Below are 10618 nucleotides of genomic sequence, written 5' to 3' on the forward strand. Positions count from 1 at the left end.
ATTGACAGAATTGACATTTGGCACCCAAATGTTATGCAAACAATTGAATGGAGCTAAATATAAAAGAGATTTTTTTTTAAAAAAATGAAGATTTAATCTTTAAAAAATTTGAGCGAGTAATCCAGGGGAAAGAGGAAAGCTGTATGTTTCTAATATGTAGGTTGTATCTATTGAATCTCGGATTGGTAATATAGCTGCGGAATCCCCATGACTGTGTTTGGTGGAACAATGCTGCCACCTACTGGACATCGGACGAAGCATTTGGGACTTCTAAAAGAGCGGTGGAAAAAAAAGCATGAGTAAATATGCGCAATATCTAACATCTGACTTTAAAGAAATCATTAGACCCAAACGGTGGCAAAGAAAGAAGGTATCAACTCTTTAATTCCATCGGCAAACACAATCAGACATTACCAGAATACCACATCTTTGGTATAGTGCCGCAGCGGATTGCTAACAACCTGAATTCCTGAGGGCAGTAAAGAAGGGGAAGAAGAATATGAAAGAAAGAAAAAGGAGGGAAAGAAAGCTTTCAGAACTCTATTGTCTCCGAGTCGGAGTCTAAACAATTGGGCATTCTGCTTTAGAATAAAGTCCCAGGCATGGGCGCGGAGTTGTAAACATATCCAAAGACCCTGCTCCAGACGTCTCGCCAGACTCTGTATAGGTTTTTATTGCAGCAATTTCTGGCAGCCTGAAATGGTAAGGAAGTAGAACAAAAGAGGGCGTCGCTTGCTTCAGAGTCTAAAAAGCATGTTGGTTACACCACAACATTCACCACGATTTTCCCTTTAAAAAAGTTACAATATACATCCCCACAGAAATAAAACGCAAAGCCATATTTTTACAGCTTAGCACCTCCAGTTGTGAGTTTAATCTAATGGGTTCTGAAAGTTTTCCCTTTGCTGTGTTTGTTTTACAGACATTCAATTCTTAACCTTCAGAAATTTATACCCTATAAACTTTTACAACGGTCATATTATTTTATTGCAACACACCACACTGAATTTCCTATAATGACAGACAACTTCCTAACTCCTCCTCCAACGTACTAGGCTCATTTCTGCTTTCCCCTTGCATGTGTTTGTGTCTCGTGTGCTTGGCGAATAATGTTGAACTGGATATAACTTACAGAATTATGTTAATTCTATTATACGACACGCTGATACTGTATTTATTTTGTTCCAAACCAGTAAAAGAGGTTGTAAACGGCTGCATAACGTTGTCTCCGATATAAAGGTACTAAAACATCTAAACATAGATTTGTTTTGTTTTGCTATGGCCTTAGACATCCATGGCAGCCGTTTTACTGAACCAACCTCAAGAGAACGCTTTCAAGTTGACGAGCGCCCTTCCTCCTTTCTAATTATCCCATGTTGCGTTGCTAACTGTAAGATGGCGAAAATAAGCAAAACCGACTAAAAACGCATTTTACCCTGAACATTCGATTAAATTGATGGATATTTCTTTCGAGGATGGTAAAATGGGGCATCTTCCAAGCAGATTTCCACATTGGACCATGTTTTTTTTTGTGTAGGGGTTTAGAATGTTTCGGCTAAAGCTGTTTAATTAAAATGTCCACAATACTTGTTTGTGGGCAGATTTATCCAGAAACATTTTATAATTGATTGTAATATTTCATTTCGTTTCTGTTGTTCGTTATTTGCTATTCATCGGTGTAATATATGGCACATGTTTTGATAGATTTCTGCATTCATTCATTTTTTCATCTTGCAATTCTCATCTATAATGTCGATATATGTATACCTATATCTACAAATGTGTGGAGATACGTACATGCACATATAGGTAGATAGACATAATGCAAATGCAGGAAAAAAATAACGGTTTTAAAATAAAAATCATTTTACCTGCTTAATAGGCAGGGGAGACCTAAGCCTTTTGAAGACAGTAAGAGTGCTCAAATTATGTCTCACAAGTTTCAAAATTCAACTTGAATATGTCAATTGAGGGACTATTCATTATCAAACGGTTATAATAGTGAACAATGCAAATAAACCGGCAGGACGTAGATAACAGATCATTGTTTCTTCTTAATGGTTTATGTAAATTCTGATAGAACATGTTATCTCCTGCATGTGAAAATAAATGAAAATCTACGTTGGAATTGTCGATATAATTTATATTACTTCAAAGCTGCGAGGCATAAGATTCATTACGTGCAAAAGAAATGGGTTCACACATTTTATGATATGTACTGGACATTAAAATATGCAAAGCAACCAGCAATATATAGAACGGGGCATTTTGTTTATAATTTGCATTAGGCACATTTCATAATTGGGCCAAAAGAACACGAAACTCCCAATATTTCAGATTCTGAGATAATAAACTCATGGAAAGTAAGAGAACAACTTACTGGATGCGAACTAAATCCCCTGGAATTCACGTGAAGCATGAGCTTTTGCATTTCATATCCACCCCAACAACTTGAGTTTATGTTTCATTCGGTGAGGCGATTCTTCATGAGACGGAGGTATTTTTATTTAACGTTATTTACGGAAACACATTGCCTAGTTCCATGCTTCTTCTCAGCAGTTGCATGCACCCAGAGCCTCTGTGCCTCTCTATTGACGACACGCCACTGTGCCCACTCTTGGAGAGGATTTATCGGGAGAATTGAATAAAATACTGTTTTTTTTGTCGGTATGTCCAGCATAATCAGGGGTCTTGTCCCTAGAAATGGCCAATGGTTTATCAGATAAATGATTTGGTTTTGTTGGGATTTTAGAAATCGACTTTATTTTCAGGGTTCTAAATACGTCTTTTCAGTTTCTAGTAATTATTCGACGATCTTATTTAATAAATAGAACTATTCTCCTTTGGTTTAATGAATTTTCAGGCATCATTGACAGAACGAGGTTTATGTCCACAACCAAGAATAAGACAAGATTTTAAACAGTAGACGCAAGGTCGGGGGGAAATTGCGTTTCCAAACTTTCAGCAGCATTTTATTTTGCAGCTTTTTTTAATACATTCGTATATTTACATCTAATAATCATGTTAGGTGTACATAGAACGGTGGATTCAAAATATTTGATTCCATTCAGCGGGTTTAATTTATAATTAACGTTAATAAATCACATTAGAATAGTGCAAGCCTGCGCCGCTGACGTCGGAGAGCTCCGGAATGAAATAACTAAACCTGAAGGTCAGCAGGAATTTGGATTGTTAAAAATGTAAAACGGTTAGTTCATTTAGCTTAAATGTAAAATCGGGACAAACCTACAAAATCCGCGGATATAAATACCAGTTTCACATTGGACAGGTTGTCATCAGAAGTGTTATTATTCCTAAAATGTATTCTTTTGAGCTGATCCTTGTTGCCAACCTCCTTTTGTGCAATCTAGTCTGTAATCATAATTCGTCAGATATTCCTACATTGTTTTATTTCTAAAATGTCACGAGGTTCTATACGGCAGATCATTAAATTTTCGCTTCGACAGTTGGACATTCTTGCTGAAATATTAGAACATTTTCAAAAACTATTCACGTGGTAACAGTTACCAATAGTTGGACAAACACTTAGCAAAGGTGATCGCTACCAAATTAAACCGTAGGAGCATCAGACATTGAAAGAAAATGCCAGATCCACATTCACTCAAACACGCAGACTAAGGGATACAGAAATCAGAATGGGAAACTAAACTATCGCTTGGTTTAAACAGTAGTCACAATTCCACTGAAACAAGCAAATGCTCAAATCAAAGAAATACAGGAATCATGGAAACAGCACTTAATTCAACCGCGATGTGATGTCTTCAAAATGGATTATAAACCTTCGACTTTTTGCATGTAAACTGTTGCAAACATGTCATGTTAACTCATTGCCGCCAACAAAGTCCCAAAAATTTAATCGCAGCTGAACAAGGATCCTTTTTGTAAAGCGTTGCTTTGGAGCGCGGTCCATCCTGGTCCCGCGTGAAAGGCCAACACCAAAGCATTGACAGAAATTGTAGCAATTTATAAATAACACGAAGTTTTTTTTTAAGTCATAAAGAGAGAAAAGGTGGCGAGAATAAAAGCACTCTGCTCTCTCTGGCTGTTAGAGTGGATGAGAATGGGAGGAAGTTGTATTTCTTAATATCCTGCAATAAAATTCTTTACACGTGACTCTATTCCCTGAATGAATGCACTAAAATGTTCGAAATAAATAGCCGAATTGCTGGATGTTTAAACCTTACTTTCTGATCATTCTTTGCTGTGGATGCATGTTGGCTTTCTCAGAACTACAGTCCTTAAAGGATAAATTGCAGAGACAGCAAAAACCGGCTACGCGCTAAAGTTAAATCTCAATAGCTCGTCACTCGAACTCTTTTACATGCTCCTTACTGAGTCTTTTCATCTTCATCCTCCTGTTTTGAAACCAGATTTTGACTTGTCTTTCAGTCAGGTTCAGAAGACGGGCTACTTCGTGCCTCCGGTCCCTGGTGAGGTACATGTTGAACAGAAATTCCTTTTCCAGCTCCAGGGTTTGATATTTGCTGTAAGGACATCTTTTCTTCCTTGTAGAGCGGGCATGCAACCAATTTGCAGAAGGATTGCCTGAAGATGAGTGAAGGGGAAAATAATCGGATAAGAATAAGAATTATATTAGGATCTTATCTTTTAGATGCATTTCTAACATTACAGTGCTTATGGGAGGATTCTTTCACCGTTGTATCGACCTAGCTAGACCTAGTTAAGTGTGTCTGTGTGTGTGTGTTATATTCAATACTCCTAAGCGTTTATCCATTAGTAAAATACGTTACTGAACTGAAAATTGTTGGGCGGTCTGGAGTTGTAAAGGCTTCATTTTGTTTTTCATTATCACCGTTGCAATTTAGAAGCAAATTGAAGCCGACTGCACTGCATAAAATTGCTTCCTATCTCCCTTCTCCGCAGCTTCATATAAAATTGGCATGGCGCACATTTTGTTTCTTGGGTTCATAGTTTTTCAGGAGATTAGTTCAAACGGAAAATAACAAGAGTGAATACGTTTTATTTATTCTTTCATTTATTTATTGCCTCGTAGAAGATAAACTGGCGAATCCGCCATTAAGGGTTTGCAGGTGTTTACTTGTGTAACCCATAAAATAGAACGGAGGCGCATTAAATAACAAGCAACATAAAACCAGTTAAATACTTGAGGCTAAATTGGGAGTAAACTACCTTCTAATTGGAACCTGACTTCAATCGCGTTTTTTTGTACGAGCTTTATAAACTACTTTCATTTGGATAAATCGAGTAGATTTCTCGAAATACTTACTTTGTTCTGATGTCTCTTTGTCTCCTTTCTCTTCACACATGCTGTCTTCGTAGCACGGCGCTTTCCCGGAGCAAATGGTTTCGCTCTCCAAATATTCACCATGTAATTTTTGAAGCGCTGCTGGTAGGGTTTCGCCGCCATGAGTCGCCGGTGTTTCTGCTTTCAATGAATCGTGACCGCTGGAAGGCATTCCGGGTCCGGACACAGTCCTGGGGGTCGGGTCTAACCAGGACCGCATGTACCTGCTATCAGGCTGAATGGGGTGAGACTGGACATACGGATGGTACAAAGTGGAAACATTCGCAGAAGGCTGGCCGTACACGGGGGCCCAAGAGGTGCCGAACACGGGAGATTTCGGCTGAAAATTACAAGCAGGAAATTCGGGATGTTCGGGGACTCGCGGCTGTCTGGAGACTAAATATTGCCCAGAAACAAACTTTGTTGCAGGCGATCCCTCGCTTTCATGACTTATAAGTGAATCGACAAAGTAGTTGCCAATTGCACCAGAGATCGACATTGTCAAACATCATACACTCCGATTCATTGAGAAATTATATGTAAGACTAGAAATTGTTCTCTCAACTTCTCAACTAACAAAGTAGAGTTAGCTAATATGTTGTGGGCTATCTGCGAAACGATTGGTTAAAGTTTTCATGAGGCCGACAAAGCGACAATAAAACGTAAATCAATCCGCAATGGGGGTTAAACAATTAGCATCGCCCCCTCCCCCAATATTAAATACTTTTAGAGGTAAAAAGGGGATTGAACAATGAACAGCACCACAGATAGATTCGTATGGTGCAACTATTCCTCACAATATAAAACCTGGTTAACTTTAATGGACATATTTTGAAGGAACTATTTTGTTTCCTAATTAATCTTACGTCGTGTGACAAATTCTCACACCAGTTCTCATCATCGCTAGCTTTCTTATTGCTGTTAATATCTTAAACCTGCAACATATCAAATGTTAAATGCAATTAACGCAGCAGATAATTATTGCGATATTTGCGGTTGATGTGTACTGTTGAGTTTGGCGGTTTGGATCGTACAGATTGGAGTTAGCAATATTAGCCCGAGGTTCTGGTGCAATTGAAGGAAATATGTGTGCGTATGATGGGTGACAACTTTAGACCTTATAGAGCAGAGATTGCAGTGAAAATGCACGGAAACGTGAGAAGACGAACCGTTAATTTCCCTTCAAATTTTAATTCAGCCCCAAGTCTGCAGTTGAGGAGAATTAGAACAAATTGGATTTGAAATAGTTTCTCGTTCCGGTACCTGCATTTCCAGCTAACAAAGTATTTTTTGTTCCCATTGTGATGTTTTAAAGCTCACAGTTATATGAAAGCCACTGTTACGTATTATTCTGCATTTTTTTGTGCTGTGTGACTTCAAATTGCTCTCAAGTCGACTTTGGAACAAAGGAAAACGGAAAGCCAACCCTCAAAACAATATTGAACTATGGTGAACAAGTGAATAATTATTGTGCATTCAAATACATTGTTACAGCTTAATTTTAAATGTAAGCTACGTTTTCTCTTGTTATCTTTTCTGTTAGTTCTGGGAGATACTCTTCCCATGAGAAAAAGAGCGAAGAAAGATTTTGTATCATGAAGCTAGGGGAAATTGTGAATGAAAGTTCTAAAACCACGTTCGACCAGTGAAATGCGTACATTCCAGTAAAATTCGGTGGGCAATGAAAGATTTACATGGGTAGAAAACTATTCGGCTTTTAAATTACAAATCACTTTAAAAGAAATGTAACTTATTAGTGAAAACTAACATTACTTTGCATTTAACACACTAATTTAGAGGTCGATTAGAAGCATTGATTTTATTTGATTCCGCTGATGCAAAGAATTACGTTGGAAGAGATTTGAGTATTAGTGAAGGACGAACGATGGCGAAGGCAATGAAGGAAATTACAGTGGGGGGACAATTTATATAAAATTTTAAATTCTAATTTTGTCAATGGTTTATATTATAAAATTCACGACTCAAAATATATTGCTCAGATCAGGAAAAAAATAATTAAAAATGAAAAATAAATTATTTAGACTCGGAAATAATTCGTCGAATATTTGAGTTTTAACTTTGAACGTTTATGCTGGTAGGCAGGTGATATCGGCAAGGCTGCTCATTTACAAGTGTAGCTTCCATTGAGATAGTAGTAATGAGTACTGAGAAATAAGGCGAACTAACGGCTGAGATGAACATCTGAATGTTCGTTAATGATATTATTGGAGACCCACTATATCCTGAATACCAAAAGAATCCTCCATAGTAAAAAGTAAATACATGCAAGCACTTTGCTAAGTTATAAGATACGGTGACGCGAATATTTTTGAGAATATGCAAGTAATAGATAAGATCAATGAAACGTTTCACCGATGTACTAAAATTGGTTGTTAGCATCATGCCATAAATATCTCACAAGATTCACAAAATTATTTTGCATTTTGATTCTTTTTGCTCTTTGTGGCAATGCATTTGATTAAAAATAATCCCCTCATCCACTCGCCTGCACTTTGTTGATAATATATATTTTGCCGCCATGATGAATTCGAAAGTTTAGATGAAATACTTGGGAGAAATTAATTTAACGCTCTTCTACACTTCAAGGCAGCGCATTTTAAAACAAGTTCTTAAACCGGTAGGATGCTGAAAGGAACGTCTCCATTTAACATCAATGAATAATGTCTAGTCTAAATAATCAAAAAGGACAATTGTTTCAGAGGAAGGCATCCCTTTAAAAGGACAGCTAGACTTGGAGAGGCCGTCTGAACATTGGTATCAAATGGATGTTTCAGTCATGAATAAAAGGGAATATATTAGCGATTGTTGTTACCAGAGCTAAATATGCAAGTTTTGACCTTTAATTTAGATTCCCTAAAATTACATGGTGGACATTTGTATGCAATAAAAGAAAATAGACTTCCACAATGCCACAATGTATATCTTCTAAACCGCTTTATGTGTGTGAACAATACAAATAATTCGTTATTTATTGCGCGAAATAAATTGACTTATCTGTTTACTCAAAATAAACCGAGTTATACGATTTTACTTGTGTGATTTTTCTCAAGCTGAAGCAGTCGCTCTGCGAGTATATTGCTGTTCAAATCCTAAAATATACATCAAACACACTCCCTATCTTTTGGTTGAGTACTTTGAATTGACAACTTGACACTAGCACTGTCGTTGTCCTTCCCAGTTGGAAGTTAAAGCTGGGATATGCAGTGTTTCCCCCTTTGCATCTAAAACTTATCTTAAATGCACAAAAAGCAGTAGAAACAATTTGCTTAATAGCATTAAAAATCACTATCAATTAAAGTATGCACTCACGTTTTTTCGCAACTAAGGAGTTTTCAGTATTATTGAGTGAATGGGCAGTTTTCAATTGTGTCAATACAGGAAAACAGACGCAAAAGGCACCTTCGCCAACGACTGGGAACTGCGTTTCAACAGTAATATATCACACGATAAACGATCATTTATGATATTTCTCGGATCTGTGCTTTAACGAGGGTTTTAATAATATGTTTAAATGCTTTTATTGGGGAAATCGTCGGTCTTCCTTGTAAATTTCGAGCTTATATAATATACCTCCTGAAGTTTACAAAAAATCCGATCTGCGCCAAGCAAAATTGGCCAGTGTCTCCAAACACAGCAAGTTGCATTATGGATAGGAAAAGATCCATCGTTCGTGGTAGCTGCAGGCCATTTGGCGGCAACCGACATTTAGATTCTAAAAAGAGGTTTAACTTAAGCCTAAAGCTTAAGAAAGCAATCCATTTTGCTCTTGTCTCAGCACGCTGCGCAATCCAATTAAGCTTCAGTCATTTCAACGCAGTTATAACTTCAACATTAGTAAGTTTGTTTGTTGCACTCTCACGTTTGGTTCAATTCATAATCCAGTGGAAAAACGCAGATAGACAAGAAAACAAAGTACCGTCACAACAAGTGTTATACTAAAGATGGTGAATAAATGGCAATCAGCTGAAGTTTATGGTGGAATTTGCTCCGACACCTAATTGCTGTTAAAAGGTAAATACAGTACATAGTTTCCATTTTTCCTGAGCTGAGATTATATTCCAAAAGTCACTCGGGAGGCTAAATGACGCCGTTATATGTTTTCCTGCATGTATTTTAAACAGTAGCTGATACTTAATTCGCAGGTTCCAAGCTGACAACAAAATAGAACGAATTGAAGAATATCTATGGAAAGTCACTCAATTGATACTTCGATATGTAAACGAACAAAATAAAAATCCATTAGGGCAGCACTAATGCTTCCTCGTCAACTGGCAATAATCTCATTGGAAGCTTGTCTAATGTCTTTCTACAATTGGATGCCTCCAGTTTAAAAGCCTATGAGTTATATTCAGATGTATCTTATTAGAGTAATATTGATCCAGACTAATTTATTTAATCTACAGCAATATTGTGATAGACTGAACAATCATTGTTAATGATTAAGTGATAACGACATTATCATTTATGACTGGGCACATTGCGCTATATAAAACAAAAACAAAACACAACGCAACTACTGCACATTATAAGCCTTGATAACATGACATTGGAGAATGAAGAGCGCTGTCAATTGTGATTGGAAGATATTTGGCGCCCTTCGACCATAATCCGAGTGTATAAAAACTGTTCTACGTACTTAATATGCTACAGAAATAAATCTTGTATATCGTCAGACTTTCAGCTTTCTGGGGGTGCATTATCCCCTTGTCTGTCTTACAAGAAAACGTCTAATAATGTCGTTAATGGATAGAGACGGTGCAGATATTACTGGCGGATTGAAACCTGGGAATACAACTACCAGTTCATTCCTCTGCGCTGTTGAGTTAGATATCTATTAATTTATTCAATGTTTAATCGAATAATCTATCTGTCTATGCAATTACTTCTGACGAATAGAAAATCGGATCAAACTAGTGTTGCTTACAATTACAAGTCAATTCAAAATTGTGCATTTATCACTAGAAAATATACACAATTGTTTAAAACTTTATCATAATACATAAATATTGTTATTTTAGAATATATCCATGTATCGGACAGATAGCCAATAGGATAGATAAGTATTTCTGTTAATCTGCAATATCGCTGTTTATAAGTTCGCAATATATAAAGTGGTTTGTCACAGGAACCATTCCTTCGGGCATCAGAACACCAGAGTTACTTCTTTTTAACTAAATTCCAAAAGTTTGCGATGACAATAACTGGAGTAATTCAGGCAGTTTCTTGTCACTGCGATCAAACAGAAGCCCAACAACATGAAACTACCTAAGTCACACAGCAGTTCCATCTCACATGCGCCATAGACTGGAC

At 37.0% G+C, this 10618-nt stretch overlaps 1 protein-coding gene across 3 annotated transcripts; it reads right to left on the reverse strand.

The window, feature by feature from the left end:
* Positions 1 to 152: 152 nt before the first annotated feature.
* hoxb9a (homeobox B9a) lies at positions 153 to 9677 on the reverse strand. Of its 3 annotated transcripts, none has more exons than XM_043674773.1 (3): positions 5270 to 9666; positions 4354 to 4566; positions 153 to 270 (listed from the first exon to the last, which is right to left on the reverse strand). In XM_043674773.1, the coding sequence occupies exons 1-3, from the start codon at positions 5784 to 5786 to the stop codon at positions 239 to 241; spliced, it is 762 nt and encodes a 253-aa protein (XP_043530708.1). In that variant the 5' UTR covers positions 5787 to 9666; the 3' UTR covers positions 153 to 238. The 3 variants fall into 3 exon arrangements, with proteins under 3 accessions (XP_043530708.1, XP_043530707.1, XP_043530709.1); XM_043674772.1 differs by lacking the exon at positions 153 to 270 and adding an exon at positions 2400 to 2697 and having other exon boundaries at positions 5270 to 9677; XM_043674774.1 differs by lacking the exon at positions 153 to 270 and having other exon boundaries at positions 2938 to 4566; positions 5270 to 9663.
* Between the last annotated feature and the right edge of the window lie 941 nt (positions 9678 to 10618).

This window comes from Chiloscyllium plagiosum, chromosome 33, assembly GCF_004010195.1.
Source record: "Chiloscyllium plagiosum isolate BGI_BamShark_2017 chromosome 33, ASM401019v2, whole genome shotgun sequence".
In the NCBI taxonomy this organism is placed as follows: Eukaryota; Metazoa; Chordata; class Chondrichthyes; order Orectolobiformes; family Hemiscylliidae; genus Chiloscyllium; species Chiloscyllium plagiosum.